General features: G+C 34.2%; 1 protein-coding gene across 6 annotated transcripts in view; it reads left to right on the top strand.

Annotated features, from left to right (window-relative positions):
* LOC144443488 (1-phosphatidylinositol 4,5-bisphosphate phosphodiesterase beta-4-like) overlaps positions 1–26646 on the top strand; it is a 104042-nt gene that overhangs the window by 54043 nt on the left and 23353 nt on the right. For 5 of the 6 annotated variants that reach the window (XM_078133024.1, XM_078132998.1, XM_078133007.1 and 2 more), the window contains exons 1-9: positions 18717–18853; positions 20498–20577; positions 21262–21397; positions 22334–22434; positions 22957–23123; positions 23762–23972; positions 24263–24356; positions 25319–25483; positions 26076–26166. In XM_078133024.1, the coding sequence (XP_077989150.1) occupies positions 18737–18853; positions 20498–20577; positions 21262–21397; positions 22334–22434; positions 22957–23123; positions 23762–23972; positions 24263–24356; positions 25319–25483; positions 26076–26166 (1162 nt within the window). In that variant the 5' untranslated portion in view covers positions 18717–18736. Of the gene's footprint in view, positions 1–18712; positions 18854–20497; positions 20578–21261; positions 21398–22333; positions 22435–22956; positions 23124–23761; positions 23973–24262; positions 24357–25318; positions 25484–26075; positions 26167–26646 lie in introns of those variants that run through there. The other variant, XM_078132981.1, reaches the window with a different exon arrangement.

Here is a 26646-nt window from a genome sequence, read left to right as displayed (position 1 = left end):
TTTTCTGTAGGAAGGCAAGGTAAGGACTAAAAGCACTCACATGTCACAACAATGCAGCCAAAAGAAAGTGGACTGCCTATCAGCACAGCTTTGCTTTCTTCTGGCTGCTGCGAATAAGTGAGGGTGCTACATGTAGGAGATGATGTTGAAAAAGAGTACCTGCCCTCACATATGCAAGATCAAGGTATATATATATATATATATATATAAAATACAAAGCCAAGTTTGTCTATAATAAGAATCACAATTGACTGTCTTTCTATCTTTGACACCCACCCTGTATTTCAGTATATGCACACAAGACAAAGCCAGTGGTTGCCTCCAAGTATGTGTGAGTCTCATCTCCACTGCTTTTTACCATGTTCTCTATATATTGATACGTTCATTGCAAAATCAAAAGTATCATATAGGCTTTGATGCACATCTACTAACAGTTTTACTTACAGAGTATGATGGTTTTAAATTGAAATACAGTTGTACTGAAAGGTTTTTTTGCCTTTATTTCAGTTTGTTTAAGCAGCAATTTGAACAACAACTTTTATTTTAGCCTTCAGATTTGCATAGAAATTGTGGCACATTCATTCAACTGGTAGTATCCTATAATTTAATCTCTGAGATGGGATCATTAGCCAGCTAATGTATATTCATTTCTCTGTCTATCCTTCTCCATCTGGCTTCATAGGTCACTAAGGTATATGGCCTGTATTATTCCCAAGCAATATTCAGACTATGATTACCAATTAATTGAATGATCTCTAGGGGAAAGCTAGAAACTTTCAATTTGTGTTATCATTGAGTATTCCTGCTGCAGGGTGTGTGAGGTTGAGAAACCCCAGTACTTGGTGTTAGAAGCCAATGAATGAGTCAGACAGTGTAAAGCAATGGTATATATGTATGAAGGAAAGAAATTATCAATGAATGAGAAGCCACCCATTAAATTTCCTGACTACTACATGTAAATGAAATTCTGTCTTTCTTAAGGTTATGGTGATGTAGAAGGCATACACTACTGTGTAAATGAAGTATGATGAAGCTGATGACGCCTTTAGATGTGTTGCCTAGCAACATTCTATTTCTTGAATGAAGGATCACTCATGACTTCCAGTATTGATACAGATGTTGTTTGTTTACACTTTCCCATTGCAAAGTAACAAAAAAAACGATTGAATTGATCAGCTCTTGTTTGAGTATGTCTTATCACTTTATCACAAAGTAAAAATGCCAAATAACATCTTCTATCAAATACACAATATTTGTCGAAGTCACATTTGTTTAACAATATCATCAGATGGAAATGACATGTGCTTCATAAATCTTGTAAAAACTAGTTCTGAAACAAAGAAAGGCTTTTCCTTGAACTCAGAGTGGATTCTTGATAGCGTTCTTTCATCCTCTGTTGCTGTAGTAACTATCATTCATTCATTCAAGAGGATGTCTTGTCCCAGATATATTGATTTTGGAGACTGTGAAATTTCTTTTCCTGCTGTTACTTTGCAAGAATGGCCATGTAGGACACCACTTTGATTGGTGGGATTGGGAGATTTGATTATGTAGTCTTCTTTGAAGCACCTAATGCACGTTGGACTGAGCTTGATGCTAACTAGAAATGTTTAATTTCCAAGAACACTTCCCACATTTCACAGGATAAACATTACATGCACTAGGTGTATTTAAGTACTGATATGAACCGACAAAATACTATTTATGAGTCACTTTTTGTAATGGAAATTACCGTAGATAAGCTTAATGGTTATTCTGCCCACTTGAAATACAATGTTTGGTGAATTTCCTACATTTTGAAATCCTGACCCTACTCATAGAAAGAGTGACAGCAAATATGGTTCATGCAAAGCAGTAATTGTGATTCTTTCCAGTCAGTTACAACTGAATAATTATGTCTATCGTGGTGATACATTAAGTCTCAAATGCTCTCCACTTGTAATATGTCGATACTATTATATATGTTTACAGTGGTTGATTCTACTCACATTTCATATGTGATCATAGAAGGAGTGATGCTGATAGTGATACTGCACATTTAAAGTGGTAATGATTAGTCCAAAGAGTTACAGCCAAATTTTCCCTGTTGGTGATACTGCTATAAAGTACTGATCATATCAACATTAGGGTGATGGTAACCATGCCCATTAACCAGTAACGGTGATTGTGTCCACATGGTGAAAACTGAGATATATTCAGTTGAGTATGATGGTGTTGCTAACTTTAAGAAGGTGCCATTTAAAGCTGATTGTGTCCACATGGTCAAAACAGTCAAAACTGAATTTCTACACATGAATATTGTGATGTGGCTAACTTGAAAGGGCCATTTAAAGCTAAAATGGTGATTATAAGCAAAGTCAAAAATGTAATTCATTGTCAACTGAAAATATGGTGATACCACTTTTAATAACAAGTTACAGAATACTTATCCATGGTGATTTTGTCCATTTTGGTAAACGCTAATTCCGTCCAAAGAAAGCACAATGAAGTTTCAAAGTTTATGAAACTGATTTATACCCTTATAGACATGATCACATTTAAAACAGTGATGATGATTTGTCCAGTTGGCCACGACTAAAGGGTTCCTCTTGGTGAAAGGACACAAGTTTACAATGATGGTGATCATATCTCAATGATGGCGATGGTAATCATGCCCATTAAGCATTAATAACTTTATGAAGGCCATTTAAAGAAAAATGGTGATTGTGTCCACATGGTCAAAACTAAATTTGTACACATGAATATGGTGATTTTGCCAACTTTGCAAATTCAAAGCTGATTGTGTCCACATGGTGAAAGTCAAAACTGAATAATTCCAACTGAATATGGCCGATGTTGCTATCTTTATGATGGTTATTTAAAGCTGTAATGTTAATTGTATCTACATAGTTAACATTTAATGTTCTACTAAAAATATGGTGATACCATTTAGTTTATATCTTGATGGCCAGAATTGAAATTTGTCCATTTCAAATGTTATTGCTGTTAATTTTACAAATGTGGACCCTGCCAACATTTTGCCCAGTTAATAATAGCTGAATTTGTCCATTTGAAATCAAAATGCTGATCATAACTACCCAATGGTGAGTGTCCAAATGTGCTCAAATGTGAGTTTGTCGTAACAAAATCATTTGTGATTAAAACACTGCCCAATTGCCCTCTAGCCATTTTGAATCAAATACCAGCAGTGAGACTTGAACTGACAACCTTAAGATCCCAAGCTGGCTACTTTAACCATTCAACCATCACGATTCCACTTGGCCCTCCTACTTGAAGTATATACAGTGTCATTATACTCTTATAACCCACATGTTAGAGGGAAGCTTATCCTAACAAAATCCTACATATTGTGGTTCTGCCCACATGAAATATATTAATCTTGCTGTAAAGAAGCAGAGGTGTTACACATTCTTATTCTACCCAAATGTCAGTTTATAACAAGAAGTAGTATTATTGAGATTCGTAGTGATCCTTTTTGGTAAACATTTCACACTGTAGTGATACTTTCATTTGACTAGGAACATTCTACATTTTACTATAGTCTGGTCCTGGCAGCATTTGCATGATGTATTTTATGATCTTGAGTACCTGGAGTTCACATAGTTATACCCATTTGTTTGTATTAATTCTACTGTGAATTTGTTATACTTGTTTGTTAGTGCCCTAATAATGTTAGGCAATGAGAGTTTATAACACATCACATTCTAAGGCAGCCATTCTGCCATAGTCAAAGCAAATCACTGGCAGGACTCCCATGCTATGTTAATAGTGCCCTAGGGAAAATAGAAAATGAATATTCCCTAGTTTAGATCACTATTGGACACTAGTCCATACCATGTGACACAATCTAAACCAATCACTGAAGGTTTCTGAAAGCATTAATAAAAGAAGTTATAAAAGAACATTCCTAGAATATTAACTGGCAAACTGGTAGATTATTGATCCTTTTTTCATATATACCATTCTATACTGTGTCCCATTGGGATCTATTTGTTCTTCTCCAGACATCAAGGCTTCATTATGTATATTAATATTATCTGTTGTTGGTAACTACACACCTAATAGGTGATAATGCTTCCAAAACAGTAAATCTAAATGAAATATTGAATGTCATTTGTGCTGGTCATATAATCTCATTCTTAGTTTTCATTTCAAACAGAGAAGTGTCAAATGATGATATGTTGTCTGAGCAGTATTGTCATTTGGAGGTCAAATCTACTTGAGTTTCCCTATCATTGGGTCCCCACGAAAATTATGGTGTATGTGTGTGGGAATGTTTTTACCAGTTTTACTAGATTGTTACCATAAGTTCTATTTAATACTAGGGTCCTAAAACCAACTTCAAAAGTAATAAAGTGTTCTGATTTCAATATGATTAGAACTCAAGGGAAATGACAGGTATCCTGATGATAGAAAACTAATGAAAAATTATGAACAAATTTATAGTAGTCTCAGTTATGACAAAAAAAACAATTCATTAAAGACTGTCTGAGGTATAAAAACTAAAAGTAATAAAACAGTATGAAATCAAATTAAAAGTGTCTTATAATGAAAAAAAACTATTTAATTAAAGACTATCTGGGGGTGCATTTGTAGAAAAGCTGTTTTTATGCAAAGACTACTGTGATTAGTTTGAAAAATTAGATGGTAAATTGGAAATGTTTGATAGAAGTAATCAACATGTGCAATGAATAAACTAGAATGAGTGAATTAGTGGCTAGTCTGGATCATCCTGAGGAAGTGTGTGTTTGTCTGTCTGTACTCTGTATTATTTTGTATGTGTGATACGTTTGTGCCAAAGTAATTGTGTGGTAATGATAGTTAGTATTCAGCATCATCAGAAACTGGGAGCATTATTAAATTTTGCCACGTAATCTAAACATGAGGAATTATTTAAAAGTGCTGACGCAGTTAAAATGATTACAAGTACGTTCACTTGCTCATATCACTAAGTTTTTCACCATGTTTTGCCATTACCATTTGCTCTATTTGTGAATGCAACTGAACTTAGGTTCAGTAGTGTGATATACACACGTAAGAAAAATGTGTGTCTGTTGGTCTGGGTTGCTCTGTGTGTATGTGTTTGTGTGTGTGTGTGTGTTTATGTATGTGTGTGTGTGTATTTGTGAATGTGATCAAACTGTGGTTAACACCTTCCCGTGTTAGATGTTTTGATGCTCTGTAGAAATTGGTTGAGTAAGAAAGTGAATGCTACAACAGACAAATGTGCTGATAGATTTGAATGTTTTTGGCTGAGAGGGAGTATTTTATGCTGTTAGGTGTGTTTTTGTGTATAAATGTCATGAAAATTGTCACAGTGTATGAAAGAAGAAGTAATTAAATGATATTATTTATTATCAAACATGTTATTTACCAGTATGTACAAATTATTATTGTACTAAATACAGGATCAGTGCTTATTGTCAACTGTTCTTCTATCATGTCCAGCTGGAAAAAAAGTTTACAAAAGTGAAAATACAGAAATACATGTCTATTTAATATGCCTCAGTATTGCATTTGGATCTTTATGTACGTCTAATGCCAGCAATGATGCTAACAACACTACTGGGATATCTATCATGTAAAATTAATGAGCAATAGCTGTCCCACCATTCATTATTGGAAATATATCACCGGGCTTCATTAGGATAGTTCAAATTACTGACAGGCCTTGAAATCTTACCTACCATTAAAATGAAATAAAAGAACATAAGGTCTTCATAAATATCTTGTCTCATCTATTCGCAAAAACGTAGGATGTATGTATTTTGAGTGATAAAAGTACCTGCATAAAAAAAGTAATTGCTCAAAAAAGCTCTTTATGACCAGATGAGCAGTTGATGAGTATGCATATTTTCCACACTGTACAACAGTAGCAGTCATCAATAACCCGGTCTTAGTAGTAGTGTGTTTGTTTGAAGATTAGTGAAAAAGGCAGGGTAGACATAAATTATAGTTGATAGGCAGAGAAAATAGGTGTAGTCAGTATATTCCTCCTACCCTGGCAATATTCATATTTATATACAAACCAGCTGTATATGTTTTTCAGCTATGCATTATTTATCCTATTATCTATTAAAATCCAGATGATCAGAGGAGATAAACAAAGCTGGACAGTATGGTGCCTTTCTACAACATACATACAGATAACACTTTTACCTGTTAATTGAAGTGTATCACACATGGTACATGGTTGCCATTAAACTATCAATCTCTGTGCTTTTGTCATCAGCAAACAAATCAGCATGACTGCAGCCATACTGTCTCAATGCACTTGTGCAACATTAATGAGTAAATGTAAAGTGTACATCTGCACGTAGACCTTTGCTGTTACAGACAGTAGACGCATTCAACAAAAGTCAACAAAAGAACATTTGGAGATTGAAGGTAGATTGTTGTAAATGAAAGATTACTATGAATATTGTGTGTAGTTTTACACTTCAAATCAACAAATTGTTAAGTGTTAAAAAATTAGACTACTTTAAAATGCATTAACCTTTACCTATTCTTTTTAATGATAGGAATTTTATGGAATCGTCATTCTGTTGCGACAAATTAAATGTGAATTTGGAAAGTAGCTAATGTACTTGTATCAGTAGCATAAAATGAGTGCAAATACAGCTTAAATCTTCAGCTAGTTTCACACTTGAGTGGGCTTTTTCAGGAAGATTCTATTGTGACATTGTGTTGGTTTTAGTTGCCATGTTCATTTATTCACTGAGCCTTTAAACTGTTCAGTGTCATTATTACTGTGGATCTTTTTGGAAATACTGGGCATCTGTTAACAGATCAATATTCCTGTCAGTCATCTATCTTTGTCATCAATATATCAAAAACTATTGCTAGTATAAAATGAAATTTGGTGTTGAAATTTCATGAAACTATGCAGACACTATTTTTTGAGTGAAATTTGTGCATATTAATTATCCTAATTTGCATACTATTCCTCAATCTAGAGAAGGATTCTAATAAATGAACTATACTTGGCAGATATATAACTTGCAGATATATACTATTATGGGTGAAGCAGTCTGACTATTATGTTAGTGAAATTTATTTGCATTTAACTATTTAGTCATTTTCTCATTGTCACCATTATTTCAAAAACTTGTTGAAGTAATTCAAATAAAAAGAAATTGTTACGGCTATGGCTGGAAGTGGTAAGTTTTGTGCATGAAATTTTTTACACAATTTTAATGCTGTTTTTGTTATATACAAAAATGTATCTAAAGTGGGATTTGTTAGACCTACATTGTATACCTGGCAAAATATATTTTACAACTTACAATGTACAAATTATGTTGCATTTAATTTATAATTAAAACATTCTATCAATAATTGCATTATTCCAAATGCCATTGGCTAAAATCAAATGAAGCAAATGCTGGTGGATGAAACTATTGTATGCATATTAATTTGGCTAATTTGCATAATGAGTAGTATCGAGAGTTGTGATATTTGCTTAAACTTAAAAATGGAAATTATGTTAATAAGATCAAACTTGATGGATATATGTTACACAAGTGAAGCAAATGTAGTACAATTTTAACAAAATGAGTTTATTGATTAGCAGATGTAACCCTATGATAATGAAATAATGTTCTTATTTCAGCCTTCTCTCTTGAGATACTATCCCAAAGAAGCACTTACAGTTCATATCTGCTTCAAACTTCCTCATCAAACAGACTGAAAAGGGGCATATTAATAGATTGATATAGTTGACAGTTCTTGATGAATATGAAAAATGAAAAAGGTTGTTTTTCATAACTTTAATTAGGGAAATGAACACAGTAATTTGAAATATACAGACTCTGATTAAATTTATGAAGTGAGTGAAGAGAGGTTATATGTCCTGTTGAAAGTAATTTTATTAATAAATATTTTATGAGCTACTAATACGTCACCAGGAAAGTAAAAATGAATTGGTGAATAATCTTAGTCTGATTAGTATTATGTTGTAAAAGAAATGTGTGTTGTTTGGTTACAAATTACTTCATGTAGTACCTCGCATGCTGCTGTTAACGTAATTACCATAGATAAAAATACTTTGAACAACCACTCCCTTTACTGAGAATGTAAAGCTAGTTTGAGCACCCACTTCCTTTGCTGAGAGAAACAGATGCAACTGGATTTTGATAAGGAGCGTGGAACTCAGTGACAGTGTGTATCATAAGACAGGAAGGCATTTTTGGATTCCTTGTTTCAACATTTTGTAATGGTCTGTAGACTAATAAATAATCCAGAGTTTATCTATAACACTATTCAGAACACATATGAGATATATGTAACACATCAGCATACACAGCTCAAAAACTATTTATTGGTTATAGAAGCCTTTGGGTAACATTTGGTAATATTTTATTGCATGATCAGAAAATTGATGGGCAAAATTCACATCCAACTGTGACATAAACATTTTTCAGCATGTATCTGTAATCTTTAGTGATGCCTATTTTTCTTGCAAGATTATTTGAGATACTGAACATGTTATTATTTTCACAATAAATCAATACACGTGTATATTTCCATCTTATCAGATTGTTCGTAATGTGTTTTTCAGCCTGATCCATCATAAGACTACTAAAAAAAAAGAGTGGTGCTTTTTCAGGCAAACTAAGTTGTCTATTTGTCAATGAACTCCCTAGTACAGCAGTGAAGATTGTAACTACTACAAAACTTTTAACGCAAACACCCTACAAAAACACTGACAAAAAGGATGAAATTTGGAATAGTGAAAGTAAAAAATGTGTTTTATATAGTGTGCATTCTCACAAGCCAGAGCCCATATTTCTGCTAACACAACACTAGTAGCCAGATAGAGATTTCCGATATAAAGATCAATGATGAGAATCTATCATGTAGTGCAACTTGAATTACTTGAAGAAAAATCTGAATAATAATAATGTGCGTAGAAATCAATGAAAAAAAAAGTTTTTCCCACATGTCAGTAATTATTAAGAGGAAATAGACGAGTGAATCAGTTCATAAAAGTTGTGGTACTCAATACAACATACGCTAGTACTACCTAATACAATATAAAGGCTTTTAAGTCAAGATTTCCTTTCACAGTAATCAATGATGATCTATTAAATTCTGTCAAAAGCATGTCTTCACCAGTAAATCTGCTTTAATCCATCACCGTGAATTTTTGACATACTTCATTTTTCTTACGCTATTACAACTCAGACAGTGATGGTGACAATGAAATACAGTAGAATTGACAATGTTAGCTGCACAAATGTAGTTTGGACTCAACTATGGTGTGAGAGTAGTTTTGGTTCAATAAGCAACTGATAAATCTTATAAATGAAGCAGTGAAAATATTAACTGAACAGGCAGCTTTGTAATAGAAGTCCCATAGTGTTTACCATCACACTGTGGAGCAGATTGCATTAATGTTACATCACTGTATCAGGATGCCATGTAAGGTCATGAAGCAAAGTTCCTATGTGTGTGTGTGGTTGGGTGAGGGGTGGGGAGTTAAGTCATGTTCAACTGCTGAACTTGATTTTTGAACAGTAACATCATCTTGATCATGGTTATGGTTGTTCAACGTTTGCAGTCACATTCATGCAAAATGCAAAGAAATGGACCCAACATCTTTACTTGTTACAATAAAACAGGTTTAAAGAAATTCATTTGTGTTTTCCTTGCACCAATCCCTGTCTCATAATGATGAAATATATCAGACAATAAAACTCATCATTTCAAAAACAAGGTACGACCATGTTCTAAGGAAAATAACCCAAAATGGAAAGCCAATAAAAATTTCAAGCTGACATTGTGTGATTCACTATCAAACTATCAGAGCTCAGTAATTTTTGAATAATGATATTCAAATAATTTTTGAATAGTGATATATATTAAAAATGAATTTGCTAGAAAACTCAAAAACACCATTAATGATAATATCATTAAGGTAAGACAAAATTTTAGAAAATTACCTTCATTCATTGCTTGACTATCATCTATAATTGAAATCAAAAACCACAATTCTCTTGAAAATTGTCATTTGCAAGGCTACATACAGATTAGAATTGGTGTATTGAATTTAAGTAAGTTACAATTTGACGGTTTAGATGAAATGTATATGATAATGTGAAATTGATCTGATATGGAGACACAGCTGAGTGCCAACTGATCATGCTGATCAAATCTCTTCCACTGTATGTCTGGCTATTAGTATTAGCGGTGCAATGTGTATATCAGATGATGTAATTTCATTTTGATGGAAAGAATTTCATCTATGTGATGTTATCATAAATTGTGCACCACTGTGACCAACTACAAGATATAAATTTTATGTGAACAGCATACTGATAGGAGAGTACATTTGGGTATAGGAAGCATACTATGATAATGCTTTAGAAAATCTTTATAAGATATTAATAATTTAGCTTTTAATTTAAGTACTTGTATAACAATTGTGAATTAACATATCATGTGAAGGAAACAATTAGTTGCAATGTATAGTAATAGACTCACGTGATATAAAGTTATACAGTACTATGTTTCCAGCAATGCTGTTGAACTGTAAGGAACAGTTAACGTTTTCTACTGTATAGGGTACATCATATTGAAAGTCTTTCAAATGGGAAATAACCCAAGCTTTATGCTGTTAACTGGGGAACTGTTAACTGGCTGTACCATATAGGGTAGTAATTCAGAGTGGACTCTTTTATTTTTTAAATGTGACATGACCCAAGCTTAATTATGCTGTTAACTAGGGAAGTGGTAACTGGTTTTAACATATAGGGTACAGAGAACTCATTTAGATATAGAACAGTCCAAGCTTTGTGCTATTAACTGTTAGGAACTTTTGAAGTGGTTCTACCATTAAAGTACTTCATAGTGGACTCTTTTAAATGTGAACTGACCCAAGCTTTATGCTGTTAACTAGGGAAATGGTAACTGGTTCTAAGATATAGGGTACTTCACAGAGAACTCATTTAGATATAGAACAGTCCAAGCTTTGTGCTATTAACTGTTAGGAACTTTTGAAATGGTTCTACCATTAAAGTACTTCATAGTGGACTCTTTTAAATGTGAACTGACCCAAGCTTTATGCTGTTAACTAGGGAAATGGTAACTGGTTCTAAGATATAGGGTACTTCACAGAGAACTCATTTAGATATAGAACAGTCCAAGCTTTGTGCTATTAACTGTTAGGAACTTTTGAAATGGTTCTACCATTAAAGTACTTCATAGTGGACTCTTTTAAATGTGAACTGACCCAAGCTTTATGCTGTTAACTAGGGAAATGGTAACTGGTTCTTAAAGATATAGGGTACTTCACAGAGAACTCATTTAGATATAGAACAGTCCAAGCTTTGTGTTGTGAACTAGAGAAGTGGTAACTATTTCCAACATATATTAGATACTTCATGTGAAATGAGCTGAGATTGATCCTGTTAACTGTAACTGACTTTGTACCATGTAGGATATATCATAATAGTGAACTCATTTAAATGTGAAATGAGCTGAGATTGATGCACAGCAGTGTACTGCATTAGAGAGGGACATCTAGATTTATTTTAATAATCAGCTAGATTAGTTGTGCAAGCAAAAGAATCAATTTTCAGCAGCAAGTGTCAAAAAGTTGATTGATTATATACACAAAGGACCTCATGCCATGATTTAGTATCTAAAAACATCAATCTCTAGAGAATACTACCTCTTTGATTTATACAATGACTATGTATTTTTTTATTTGGAAAAGACAGGAACAGAGACAGACTGAAAGTTGAAGTGATTTCAGTTTTAAAATGACTCGAGTAACCTTGTGAATGAGAAACACTGTTCAACAAAAGAGGCAAATAAATGTCAGTCAAGTTTCATCATTATTATGCATATATAAATGTTCACCAGTGGTCAGAATGCCTACAGATCGGGGCAGTTCAAAGATGATGGGACTTTTGTTATCAGAATGATATCAGACAAGACAATGAAATTGCTTCAGAGGTGATGGGACTGTTTTGTTTCCATCAGGGGAGGTATAACAGGCAGCTGAAACTGTAAAGTGATAAGTTAACAATATCAGAACCATGCTAAGGTGAAGCAGCTTTTTCAGGAAATTGCTTCTCTGGCAGTAAAATGATACAGTGATGTCCTACATCTGGTACAGTTGACTTAAGGTATTCTTGAAATTCCTAGAAGCTTTCAATGTGATTTCAAGTCATTTTCCCTAGGGGCATACACAGGTGTATTGGATTTCTGTTTTCTATTCACAGTATGCTCTGAATATTCAGGTTATCCTATCATTTCTCTTTCATGTTGTAAAGGTCATTAAACTGACAGGTGTTTCGCTAGCAGGTGTATGTTCTCACAAATCTGTTTTGTCTGTTGTTTCATGAAAAAGTACTGTGCATCATCTTACAGAATGCTTTCATAGCCAGCATCAATATTTCATATTATGACTTTCCAAGAATATGCAATCTAGTGTGTGTTGGACAGTTTTGCCAAACATTAACTCAGTTCAGTCTACAGAGCAATTTGTTGTCAAGATATCAACTCATTCACTTTCAGGAAAGTACTATAGTAATATAAAAGCTAAGGAGACAAAGCAAATCATAAGATATTTTTTACAAATCTTAGGAGACAAAAACTTTATTAACTTTTCCAACGGGTGTTGAGCTGTCCATCAAAGAGGCTGTTAAAAAGAATGCAAACTTCAAGACAGTTTATATTCAGTTCTTCTGTATATATTTATGAAATACACCTGTCTAATTTTCTATGTAATAACATTGGGATAAAACAATCCATATATAAACATATAGAGTCTATTCTTGGACTGAAACATGGATACATAATTGTAATGTTACTTTTAATATTCAACAACAATTTTATAAGGGGTTTCAAAATGTGCTAGGGTGCACAATATATGTTGGCCAAGTTTTCTTCAGTTTCTATGGATGTTTTGGTGCTCCGGCTTAAGATACAATTGATTAAAAACTCACAAGAGAGGAAGCTTACACTTAGATTCAGATAGCATCTAAATTGTACATGGCAGTATATTGTGTTGTACATTGTCAAGAAATATCCTTCTCAACTAGATTTTAAACACAAAATTACACAAACATTGCAACAGCTTTAAGGGTTCACTCCACTGCTGGCACTAATACTGTGTTGTTTTACACAATATGGTGGTATCAAAATACATGTATGTGAAATGACTGACCATTTCATTAAACGTCAGGTTAGAATTACAACATAATGATCAAATATCCCTATCAAAGAGGTGATCTGGCATGTTTAAGAGGCCAAGAATTCTCAAGACTCAGCAGCAGTGATGTATGATTTGTACCTGTTCCCATGGCATGAGTTCGTAACACATCACCATTGAGATCAATGTTGATCATACGTGGTGAGTTACTGCAGGACAGTGACTTTTCATGTAGAGGTGTAAATGACAATCTTAGTCTGAGAATGAACAATCTCAATTAACAATATGTTGTACCTTTAGTATACCTAGTGAAAATAGATTTATTTTTTATTCTTTCCTATTCAGTGTGAAGTGAAAAGACTTGTGCAGTTGTGCGTTGCAAACCAAACATAGTCTATGTAAACCTGGAAGCCACCTATGTTCTCTAGGGCACCCCCTCTTCCAATGGGATATAGCAAATTAAAGTGCAATTTGATGTCATGCAATCTTCTTTCAAGACCCAATCATCATTTTGAATAATTTGATTGTCTGAGAAATTGGCTTAAAAGGACACACTCCATCATAACTTACAAGTCGATCATCAAATTAGCTTAAAGGACACACTTATCACAATTTACCAGTGGCATGTCAAATTGTCTTAAAGAGCACACTTATCACAACTAATCACCAGTGGCATGTCAAATTGGCTTACCAGGCACACTTACCACAGCTTACCAGTGGCATGTCAAATTGGATATAGGCACACTTATCAATACTTACCAGTGGGATGTCAAATTTGATTTAGGCACTCTTATCACAACTTACCAGTGGCACATCAAATTGACTTGAAGGGTAGACTTACCACAACTTACCAGTGGCACATCAAATTGGCTTGAAGGGTAGACTTACCACAACTTACCAGTGGCACATCAAATTGGCTTGAAGGGTAGACTTACCACAACTTACCAGTGGCACATCAAATTGGCTTGAAGGGTAGACTTACCACAACTTACCAGTTGCACATCAAATTGCAACATAATATTATAGTAGTATGAATGTATAGCATCATATATTGCAAGATGATGAACTCTTCTATAGATTTTAAACATAACTACATTGTCACAAATGAATTTAGAAATAACAGGAAGCTAAACAACAGTCCTACATTCTGCTATGATGTAGATTTCAACAAAATTACATTGTCACTATGGAATTAGAAATAACAGGAAACTGAAACAAAAGTTCAGAATTCCGCGTACGTGATATGAATTCAAATAGACTATTAAATTGGAATAGGTCTACTGAACTAATTTATTTGAGATTTATTGCCATTTGCACGTCCTTGTAAAGTGATATTTATTCAATCTATGACAAAATAATTGTAGTATTCATACAGTAATGGAGACTAGGGCTTTATAAAAGTGTCCAATGACATCCTTGAAGTCTAGGGAACAGTACTTTCCTTTCATTAGACTGTATTCCACTCATTGGCTTATCAAATTAAATCAAGAGAAACTACTTTTTTTGGACAATACTTTCTATGCATCTTCCAAGACCAGTGAAAACATAATAACAAAATAGTTATATTCAATTACCAGAGTAAATTTAATCTTGCCAATACGAGCTACTCCACAGCATTGTGCATTCCTACTATACAGTTATGGTATATCAGTCAGAATATAACTTCTGAGTTGCCTAATTTATATGCAATTTTCTTGAAGAACATACTATTTTTAGCATTTGATCAGTATGATTAGATTAGTCTACAGAGTAGTGCTAGATGTAATAAGTGATCTAGGGGTTGAGTGATAGTGTTGGTATGGTAATGATATCCCATGTTTTATGGAGTGACTGAGTGTGACGGTTATCAATTTCACTACCTGACACTGTAGTCTTCCTCTCACTCTGTGTGTCAAAGCTTATACAAAAATCACATCAATATCTATAACATTTGGTTACCAATCAGCATTTATATCTACATCAATCATTTATGTATAAGCTTGAAGCATAGTTTAACTGTAGTAACACCTAAGCAAAACTCTAGTAACACCTAAGGTAATAGGTGGCAGGTCCATTGTTTCCTGTCATCTGGCCATCAGCTTTCTTTGTTGGCAAATTCTTCTCTGAAACTGCTTAACTTTCAAATTGATATTTGATGTGTATATGCTTCAGAGAAGGACTATTTTAGATTTGTTTATGTGAAGATATCTTTCTTTTTGTAATTCTTCAAAATTCTAGACTATTTTTCATCCAAAATTATGATATTTTTTGCTTCTTCTCTGAAACTTTGCCTTATTGTAGCTCACACTATCATGAATGACTTTAGGATACATAAAAATACAAGGAAATTATTGTTTTGTGTTTGCGCAACTTAGAAAAGACATGAATTTGGGGATTTGGAGATGAAATTCAATGATTGGTCAGTTAACACTTCATTTGCATAATGGCTGTTGAAGTCTGTGTAATGTAATATATCAGATATTAGTCTCTCTATACCCATATGAATTCTAATCATACATTATTAATGATTGTGATATGTGTCATATGTCTTGAGAGCCATTATTTCTGGGGAAACAACCACTTTAGCAGTAACAGGGGTTGAAAATACTCACATTAATTATTGATACAGTATTACATGTACATACAGTACATGGAAAAAGAATAAACATATTTTGTCAGAGAGTCAATAAAGCTAAACTAAAGTGTAAATTTTCAGGTTTTTTGATAGCTATGAATGAAATCGCAAATTGTGGTGTCAACAAATAATAATATTAATCAATAAAATGTCTGAGCAACATGCTGTCAAATGATCTATCATTCTGTCAAAACAAGGTGTATGCCATTGTATTCTACTTCTTTATTATCTTCAGTTACATCACCAACAGATGGGATTGAAAACATATTAAACGTATTGAATCCTAGTGTTGTAAAGGTCACATTTCACATGATCACCTTTCATCTGTGTACGTTTATTGTCTTGAGGAGTTCACTAGCTGAGGATTATAGGTTACTTGTCTCATGAACAACTGTTAGTTTTGTTTACGATTACCCCAAACCACAAAGAAAGAATGTACTGTAAGGCTGAATGCCTCTCAAGGAAATAGAGACATTTTCATGAACTGTGGATTCTGGCAAGTCATTTCATGATGTTACATCAATTACTCTGCGATTTCCAAGAAACATCAAGGTGATCTTGTGCCTTTATAGGGTATCTTTGCTATGGGGCATTGCATCATGGGAGTCAGCAGCAATAATGTGTTCAAGTTGAACACTGAATATTCAAGAGAGATGTTCTTCAGTGATGGGAATAGGTTCAACAGTGTGCAACCACAAATTTATTATTTCTGCTGACTCTCTTAGTTTATGAAAATTCCGTTATTTCCTGGAGTGGCGTTCTCCTTCAAAAAAGTACAGTGATGTCCGTGACTGAGTAGTAGAAATTATAAAGAACATATCCCTTCTAAACTCGTAGTACCCTGACTAGTGAAATGTCCACCTCATTGCTCCATCTCAATATCAAATATTAACAAATTGAAACCACTTGAATATAGGTTGACATAATTTTCATTCTCAGTTCTTTTCATATTTATTTCATGCCATACTCTGTAGATTGCGTGTGTAATAAATAGAAGATCAGAATGGTTTTTCAGTATGGCTAATGATGAAGAAAAGTAGCATGGACTTGATTAGAATTGTTCCCAAATTATCAAAGGAATATTCTTTGCCCAGAACCTACAATACCTTTTCTGATGTTGTCATTCCTTTGTATTCTGCATGCACTTTGAAACTATTTAGATTAGAAAGAACCTACCTACCTACCTTTAGTACCTACCTACATGTAACCACCTACCCACCCACCCACCCACCCACCTACCTACCTACCTAGATTGTAATAAATGCCCAAGGAAGATAAAATGAAGTATATAGTTGTTATCAAAGTTTAAAGACAGGGAAGTGTAATTGCAGTGCTGTGAGGACAGCATGGGCTCTGTAGTCATCAGGACATCACCGTCCCCAAAACTGTGTTTTAGAATAGAAGACTAATGAACTTAAGAATGTTGTCAATTGAACAGTGGTACACTAATGTTGGGCAAATATTTTTTGTAGCTGTTCTAATCTGTAATCAGTATATTTGAATCCCAGCAGTTTTTCTATTCAGTCTAGACAGCTTTGTGGGGGATTCCCTACAAGTGTAGCATAGCAAGCTCTTAACCTTCACAATATCTTGTCAGACCTACTACTCGTAAAGAACTGATTGCTTCATTAGTATTTTCATTAAAGGTGTATTCATTGCATATTGTTATACCTGATAAGACTGGTGATTAAAATCTGTCAATCAATTTATCAATCCCATGTAATCAAGGAAGTTGATCAGAAACCTTGAACATACAGGAGTGAAATCTTAATCTGTCATTGCCCTCTTACCAGATCATCCATTAACCTGTCAAAATCTAACACAAACTATGATTGATGAATTGTGTTATGCTTATCAAGAGGTGGTTTTTACAGCTGTGTGGTCAGTATCTGCTTATCACGACATCTCCAGCATCACCATCGATAAAAAAAGAAATGTAAAGATTTTATTACCTGGTTGATAAATTGATAAGCGTATGACATTATACATGAAGACATGGTTTATGATGACATTCAAAGAAGAGTTGTCTTCTAGTGATCGCCAACAAGTAGTTGGTCAAGTACATGTATACTAAAGGATTGTGAGGTGATAATCTAAGAGTAGTTGATCTGCTCCATGTACGTAATTTAATACGAATCACGACTGACTGACAGAAGAAACCATAGAGTATATTCTGAGTGAATTATTAGAAGTCTTAATAGATGCATTACTCAGTCTATGCATGTCAAATGCATAACAGAGCCACATTAAACCCATTAAAGTGTCCAAAGGGCGTGTCATCTAAACCCAAAAGGCAACGTTTTTCTAGTACTTTGCTAATATTGTCATGTCTTGCAAGGATAAGCCTTTAGTATTCTTCATGGGTGCTCCCAATTTTATTGAATAAAGTGTACACTCATAATTTCCAGTTGATGGAAGTCAAGTCTGCTTTTCTTCTGTTTTGATGGCTTTGATGAATCTAGTAGTATGCAAAGGAATATGTGTACTACTCATTCTCAATGAGTGGTTAATCTATACCATTACATGTCCTTCATTGTAGAATAAGACATCATGGACTCCAGACTATTTCTTGATGGACTGTAATACATAATCTACAGAAACCTTTAAATAGATGATCCATGACGAAATGTTTCCTGACGATTTATAATTATTGTTATCTTAGAAAACCATAAACAGTTGAGAGATATCAGTGTCAAGGTACTAGCATCACAGTTAGATTCAAACCAAACTAGCATGAGTTAACAGAGCTTTTACTTTGATGTTTTGTTGGCTTTTCAGTCCTTTTCTTCCACTGTCTATGGAAAACTCATAAATGTCGGTGTCAAGTTGAAAATTCAAAAAAAAAATTGCAGATGTACCATACATTCTAGATGCTATGATTATCAATATTTTACCCACTGAATGTCTTTATCTTTGCTGTGTATGTTTACTTATAGGAAAACAGCAAAATATACTCTGTTATGGATCCAGATGGCTCAAGAGAACTGGACGAAAGATCGATCACTGTTTGCAGTGGTTTAGATCTTGTCACCATTACTTACACAACAATGGTTGCAGATAGCCCAGCTACAGCAAAGGTGAGACTATCATACCAATACCATGACCTCTGACCTCGTAACAGTCTATTCACTATGACCCAGAACTCCATCATGGTCTATTCACCATGATGTCCCCCTGGACAATGATGAGACTGGTTTTGTCATAGCTGCAAATTCTTTATGTTTAGGGAGCAAACCCAGTAATGTAATTATCACCAACCCTGCAACATTTGACCTCTCTAAGATAAAGTTATGAAAATTGGCTTAAATAGACGGGAGCTGGGGTGAGGCATTGTTGGAAATAAGCAAAGTACATATAGGAGCTAAAAAACCCTTGAAACAATAGGGTCAGTATTGTTTGGGATTTTTACCTCCTAAGTTTGTTGCTTTCCTAGAATACCTTTAATACCTAGAGTACAACAGTCTTATTCTAAGCCAGATTTGCTAAGTGTATTTCACCACGACCCTGATCTTAACCCTCTGTAGCAATGAAGTATAGTATACAGATCAGTAGATTTCATTACTTCAAAAACACACACTTAGCATTCTTTAAATCCATTAATGTTATCAATCTCAAGATCTTTACCCTCTATGGCAATGAACTAGAATGTACAGATGACGGGATACATTTAAAACACATTCATATCTGTCCCATGATGTAAGATGTATACCATCCATTACATTGAGTTACAGCGCATATATCTAAAGAATGCCTCCTTTGAAATATGGATTGTTCATATCAGTAAATCACCCCAAATCACTCAACTTTAGTTTATAAGATATGATATTGAATGAAGATTTTAAAATCAAGATGTTAATTGTGTCCTGTAAATGTTCATATATATGTGAACAGCAAAATATACTCTTGTTATTTTAAACATTAATTAAAGTATGGTAATTAATCCACACCTTTACATGACCCTCAGCTAATAAATCATTGTCCCCTCTCACCTTGCAAAGATTGGTATCACATCTGGTAATCTTATTTATGAGGTGTTATGATCTGACTTTCACATCATATGCAAATAGAATTGGAGTATGTGTATATAGAATTGCAACACCAAATCTACTGCAAAACTTATGGAATGACTCCATTAAAATATGGATTGCTCATTTTCAATAAATCACCCTAGTCATGCAGGTTAAGATATATTTTGTAATTGTATGACATGGAGATTTCAAAGTTAAGGTGTTGTGTCCTGTAAATGTTCATATGTGAATTATTAAAGACTGATTACTCTCACCCTATTACATGACCTGCAGCTAATAAATCATTGTTCTCTTTCACCTTGCAAAGACTGGCGTCTGCCCTGTAAAGTAGTTGTGAAGTTGAATGATCTGACTTTTAGATTACATTCAAACAGAATGACATGCTCTACCTAAATATATCAGCTCTGCTTTCGATCAATGACCTCTTCACAAATAAAGTTTGAGATAGATAGTATCAGTGATTAGTATCAGTGCATCTCATTTTCACCAAACACACAGGGAAAGTAGAAGTGCCTGATACTTACATTGCCCATATACAACTTTAACCTCTGACCTTTGACCCTGACTTGAACTCTTGATGTGTGACCACAAAATAACAACATATATTTTGGAGTATGTTTTGTTTATTATAAAGTAGAAACAAGTTAGCAATGTTTTAATAAATTATTGTAATCTGTTTTGTTCTTTTTGTAGAGATGGGTTGAATATTTGCAAAGTATCACGCACAACACCAAAGCCAATAACATCTGCCCAATGACAAGTCTACAGAAACAGTACGTAAAGTGATTCCTTGGTTGTGTTTATTTTCAGTGTTTATCGAAGGATTGTATGAAACCAAACCAAGTCATAATTACAGACAATAATTTACTCAATGCTATTCTATTAATAATTTTTGATGGTAAAATTTTGACATTTGAATATGCGATATCTTCTATGTTCAGCAAAACAGACTTTTCCAATATATCATATTTTGGTATAGTTAATATGGTTCAATTTTTGTGTGTCTGTATAGAAATTCCTGTCATTTATGGTGCAAAGTTTGACAAACTGCTGTTCTAGAATTTCCCTTGACAGGAATAATATGTTTTGAAGTTATGTATTCATTCATCATATATTTGATGAAAATAGAATGGTTTCAGTTCATGAAGTTGAATTAATTCACAAATATTCCACATCAAACTATTCCATGAAATGACAATGTGATAACTTTTGAAAAAGTGACAGTTAATGAAAATGTAAAATGAGCTTTATATAATTTACTGTAAGAAGAGACAAGTCATGTAATACTTGGTATAAAGGGCTGTGATTGATGTGTATCATGTTACTCTATACCTGTTAAATAATCCATGGCTCCAACAGGATGCAGTAATAGATATATCACTGTCATCCATTATTAACGACAGTGTCTATTGTGTATTCCGTGTGTAACTCTTCCTGTTTTCTTGGATCTTTTCCAGTTGGATGCGGATTAGCTTTCAGGTGAATCCCAATGGTAACATTCCAGTCAGAAACCTTACCAGAACTTTTGCATCCGGTAGAACAGAAAAGATGATATTCAAATGCCTTGATGAAATAGGCTTGCCCAGTCACAAGGTAAATTGTCACACAGAAAGGAAATTGTTTCTGCTACCAATTGCCTTACCTCTCTTAGTAGTCTAAGTAGATTGCTGTTGTGGAGTAGAAATTTAGATATTCTTAAAAGTAAAAATCATCAATTAAATATTCAACATAGCTACTGTTCCACATAGTTTTACTACTTTCATGTGGAATGAGTTGGCACTTGACAAGTGTCAAGTCTTGAAATCGTCTCATTAATTTGGTGTCTTACCACACTTTTTACTGGATGTTACATTAAAAGTGTTGCATCTCTCCTATAAAAGAGGTGGACATGAATTGTTCATGCTAAAGGTTGTTAGTTATATAATTTTCTGTACAGTGTGTATCCCTAAGGTTTCCTCATCTACCCTAATCACATAGCTGTTATGATGAAGAGGATGTAATGTGCTACTGTCTGCACTAGTGAGGTTTTAGGTGCAGATGTACACATCCTGTTACCCCTAGCATAGCTCTGTACAATGGCCCTTTAACTTCCTGAACTCCCTGCAGCCAGTGACTCATAAAAGATTAAAGTTGTCATCTGTCCTACCAGGTACCCATTTATACAGACTGATTGACTGGTATGCAGTGGTGGTTCACATCTAGCCAAAAGGACTTAGCCTTTCAGAAATATACAGAAGTGGCAATGCTGATACCAGCAACTTGCAGATTCCAAGCATTGCCACTCTATTCATTTGACCATCATGACGTCCAGCTATCTCACAACAGATGAATAAAAATACCCTATTATGTACTACTTTATGATATTAAATTTGTTTTATTGGAAACAAAATGAGAGGAATCCTGTTGACATAAGCAGGTTTATGTTACAATAAAGTACTGAAAAATGTTCAAAATTGCAACAACATCAGATTCTGTAATATTTATATGCCTACCAAAGTGTTTTTATGTCTGTTTATCTTTTTGTAACAGAATGATGAGATTGATCCCAAAGACTTTCCTTTTGACAAATTCTATGAACTTTACCACAAGATCTGCCCAAGATCAGATATAGAAGAACTTCATAAAGACATGTAAGTACCCTCCAAATATGTGTCATCAACCTATATCAGCCAAATGTATTCTTAGACGAATATTGCGGTTATCATCAACTGTACGGTATTGAATGTATGAATGTTATATATTCTAGAATACAACTTATGGCTATTACGTAGTTGAATGTATGACATTGTAAACCCAAAGACATCATATGATATTCACATTTAATATCAAAATGCAAAATTTTCAACAAAAAATAGCAAAAGTTGACCACAAAATTACCTGAAATTATTTTTGGTATAAAGGCTGTAGTGATCAAACAAATCCAAATATCTTCTATATGTAGTTTTCAAGTTGGGTTTAAGTACATTTCAATGAAACTTGAAAGTTGTTTAGAATGCATGACCTTTGACCTTATGTTGTCACATATTAAGTAAAAGTGCCTGACAGAAAGACTCCTCTCTCATATAGAATCCACTGAACAGATTAGGAATCTGAAACAGTAACCTAATTTTACCCCTTTGCATTAATCTTGATGTGTGTTTCCATCTCCACAGCACTAAAAGCAAAGCATCAGGTGTTACAGTAGAGCAAATGATCAATTTTCTGAATGATAGACAACGTGATCCCAGGTTGAACGAAATTCTTTTTCCATTCTTTAATCGAGAACGAGTTTTACAAATAATCAACACATACGAGAAGGATGAAGAATTTCTACAGAAAGGTGAGAATGTCTGTGAACTGATGAGGATAAGGAAAGTCATTGTACTGATAATAGCTTTGTCTTATCTTGCCATCAACCTCCATGGCTGTTATTCATGTGACATAATCTCCGTCTAGACTAAGTGTTACTCTTAGCACTAGACTAGTGCATTGACTGACTGAGTTCTCAAGCAGCTGTAGCAGCATTGCACTTGGCACATACCTATAGCGACACACTTACCTTGGTAATTCTGCAACTCCCAGGGGAGATTCAATCTGTGCAGCCTCTATAAGCACACAAGATTAAATCCATCATATAATAAATTCTATCCTACCAGGTCCCTATTTATTCAGATAGTTTGAGTAGTTGTTAAAATTTTGAGACTTTAATATACCAGACTTTCTTTTCAGTATAAAATAGTCTAATTAGAATTTTGCGTCTGTTCAGCTTTTAAACTCAAATCCATGTCTTACTTGTGAATCACACACTTTTCTCTTTCTTTTTCTAAAGTTTTTACTGATATTCAGTTCAGTTCTAAAGTTTCCTTGTAAAAGTCAGTTATAGAAATTTCAGCAACCCTGTCATCAAGTGCTTCAGATCATCTTTGATATTAAAGTGACATAAAGTAACTTTTGATTTGTTCATCTTTTTACTAATAGAGCAACTTGGAGTCGATGGATTATGTCGGTATCTGATGTCGGATGAGAATGCCCCTGTCTTCTTAGACAGATTAGAGCTGTACCAGGATATGGACCAGCCATTGTCACATTACTACATCAATTCATCACATAACACGTACCTAACAGGCCGACAGTTTGGCGGCAAATCATCGGTGGAAATGTACAGACAAGTCCTCCTTGCAGGATGCAGGTACAGATAGTAAGATTAATGATCAGCTTGTCAGCTCATCAATACATCATGTCGCCATCTCTTGTGGGATTACGGCAACTCGATGATTTCATTTGTCCTTGAAATGGTACTTTTAACATCAAATTATGGACAGATATATCAAATACTGTAAAATTTTTATGATGAATTCAACAAAGGTGAGACGGTATTACGAACACTTGTAAGTTTTATGTGAACATCCAGGGTATGTGTAAATGCTAAGACCTTAGGTTCAATTATAGACTAACTTTGATTTGATAATTTCTCCCCAGGTGTGTAGAGTTAGACTGTTGGGATGGAAAGGGGGATGATGCAGAACCTATCATAACTCACGGCAAAGCTATGTGTACAGATATATTGTTTAAGGTAAGATAAATCCACTCACGTCAAATCTGTATATGTCATCATTATGATGTTATACATAAGTCTTATAAAAGTTGGTGTATTCCATCATCATGTGGAAAGATAAATGACTCATGAAATACTTTTTGTCATCATGACTGACTAAATGTACAGTTATATATGTCTGAACTTAGGTTCAGAAATACATATGAGCTTGTTGTGATCACTACAGTCAGTTTAACTACAGTGATGAGCCAAGTGGGAGACATGGACTTGAGATTGCTTGTACCACTATTTAACTGTACGGTGTGGGGTTGAAACGTTCATAAATAAAGTTTTAAACAAGTGTTAAAACGTATAAAGGACTTGATGACCTCCTTTCATCAGACTCATACTCTATCATCATAGTGTAGCATCTTAATGTGTGTGTGTGTGTGTGTGTGTGTGTCCCTGTGTTTGTCTGTCTCTGTCTGTGTGTATGTGTCTGTCTGTGTCTGTGTCTGTGTGACTGTATGTCTGCCTGTCTGTGTATGCATGTGTGTCTGTATGTGTCTGTCTGTCTGTCTGTCTGTCTGTGTCTGCTTGTCTGTGGGTGTTTCATTATTGTTGGGGTTTCTTTTTTGTGTGTACAGTAAATAACTTAACAGTCAAAAACGTATGGCAAGTTGTCTTGATAATTTGGTTCGCAGTTACTTTGGGTGTTGAATTTGATATATTTCAAGCCAAAGTGATCAGATCCATGTCGTAGAAATTAGGCAAACAGGAACCTTTTATCACAAGACTCAAACTCCAAAACTGCTTTTTTGATTATTCCAATATACTGTGTGTTTGAATGTTCCTAGATGTGTTTACATGAAAGAAATGTCTAGGGCAATATGATCTGAGCTGTGGTATGTGGTATTTGGTATGTATTTTAAAATGTTGAGTTTTTGCTAGAAAGCCATCCATGAATAATTTTGACGGCCTTTCCATTCTTTTATCTACAGGATGTAATCTATGCCATCAGGGATACTGCCTTTGTGGTCTCAGACTACCCAGTCATACTAAGTTTTGAAAACCACTGTGGCAAGCCACAGCAGTACAAACTTGCTAAATATTGTGAAGAAGTTCTTGGAGAATTCCTACTGAGGGATCCTTTAGATGAGCACCCGGTGAGTACACACAAATCCAATGCTACTTTCAACATGTTTACAGTTTTAGCAATTAGGATGTAAGGATGAAATGATTGTTATACAGTTAGTTGGTATTTGTTCTATTCTAATCTGGTGTTAAGTTTTCTACAAAAACAAAATAACAACTACTACTGTTGTGTTGTGTTGTGTTGTGTTGTGTTGTGTTGTGTTGTGTTGTGTTGTGTTGTGTTGTGTTGTGTTGTGTTGTGTTGTGAAAATGAAAGTTGACTTTATATTGACCAAGAAAGAGGCAAACATCTGCATGGACAGTAAGTACACAATTGACTTGGCTTGCAACAAGACCTTGGTTCTGTGCTTAGATGGTTGCTGAAGAAAAGCCAAGGATGACAGTACCGCTAGTGTTAGAAATGCCATTGATATATAACCTTTGGTCACCTAACATCAAAATTAAGCCTGACAGTCTAGCGGCTAGACTAATGATTTACTAGATGAATGTAAACACTCAACACTATTTGTGTTGTGGTAGGCAATGAAGATATTAAAGACAGAAATTCCTTTCTAAAGCTTTGATAATGTTAGTTTTTAAACAGAATGGTTCTCTTTTTAATAGCTTATACAAAACCAACCACTGCCGTCACCCACAAAGTTAAAAAGGAAGATCCTTATCAAGAACAAAAGGCTAAAACCTGAAGTTGAAAAAAGTAAGATCTATTTTTTCCTTCTTATGGTGAATGTTTGTTTTTTAATTATAAATAACTGACAGCCAAAATTGAATGACTTTATTGTAATTCTTAGTAGAGTTTTAAACTTCAGGGATTGATCCAGATCAAATAAACTAACCTACTGAAGAATCCAGGTTCTACTTTCTACAGGGCATTTCATTGTACCATGAAATGTTTGTTGATATCAACAACTGTGCTCTGGTCACATCTTTTTAGCTTGGATCAAAACAAAATATGGCTGTATTACATACATTGTACTCAGATTTCATTTTTACCAATTTCATATCTACATTTTACAGAACAGTTAGATATTATTGCTCCATATTTTCCTTCATTCAACCATGGAAAATACTCCTCACCTAAGGGGTCTTGTCACTATGAGTTGCTGGTCAAGTATTTACTTTAAATTGGTTGATGAAAGAAAAGTGTAGCTGAATATAAACTATATCTCCTCAAACA

This window comes from Glandiceps talaboti, chromosome 2, assembly GCF_964340395.1.
Source record: "Glandiceps talaboti chromosome 2, keGlaTala1.1, whole genome shotgun sequence".
NCBI lineage: Eukaryota > Metazoa > Hemichordata > Enteropneusta > Spengelidae > Glandiceps > Glandiceps talaboti.
This window is presented reverse-complemented; position numbering and strand designations above follow the sequence as displayed.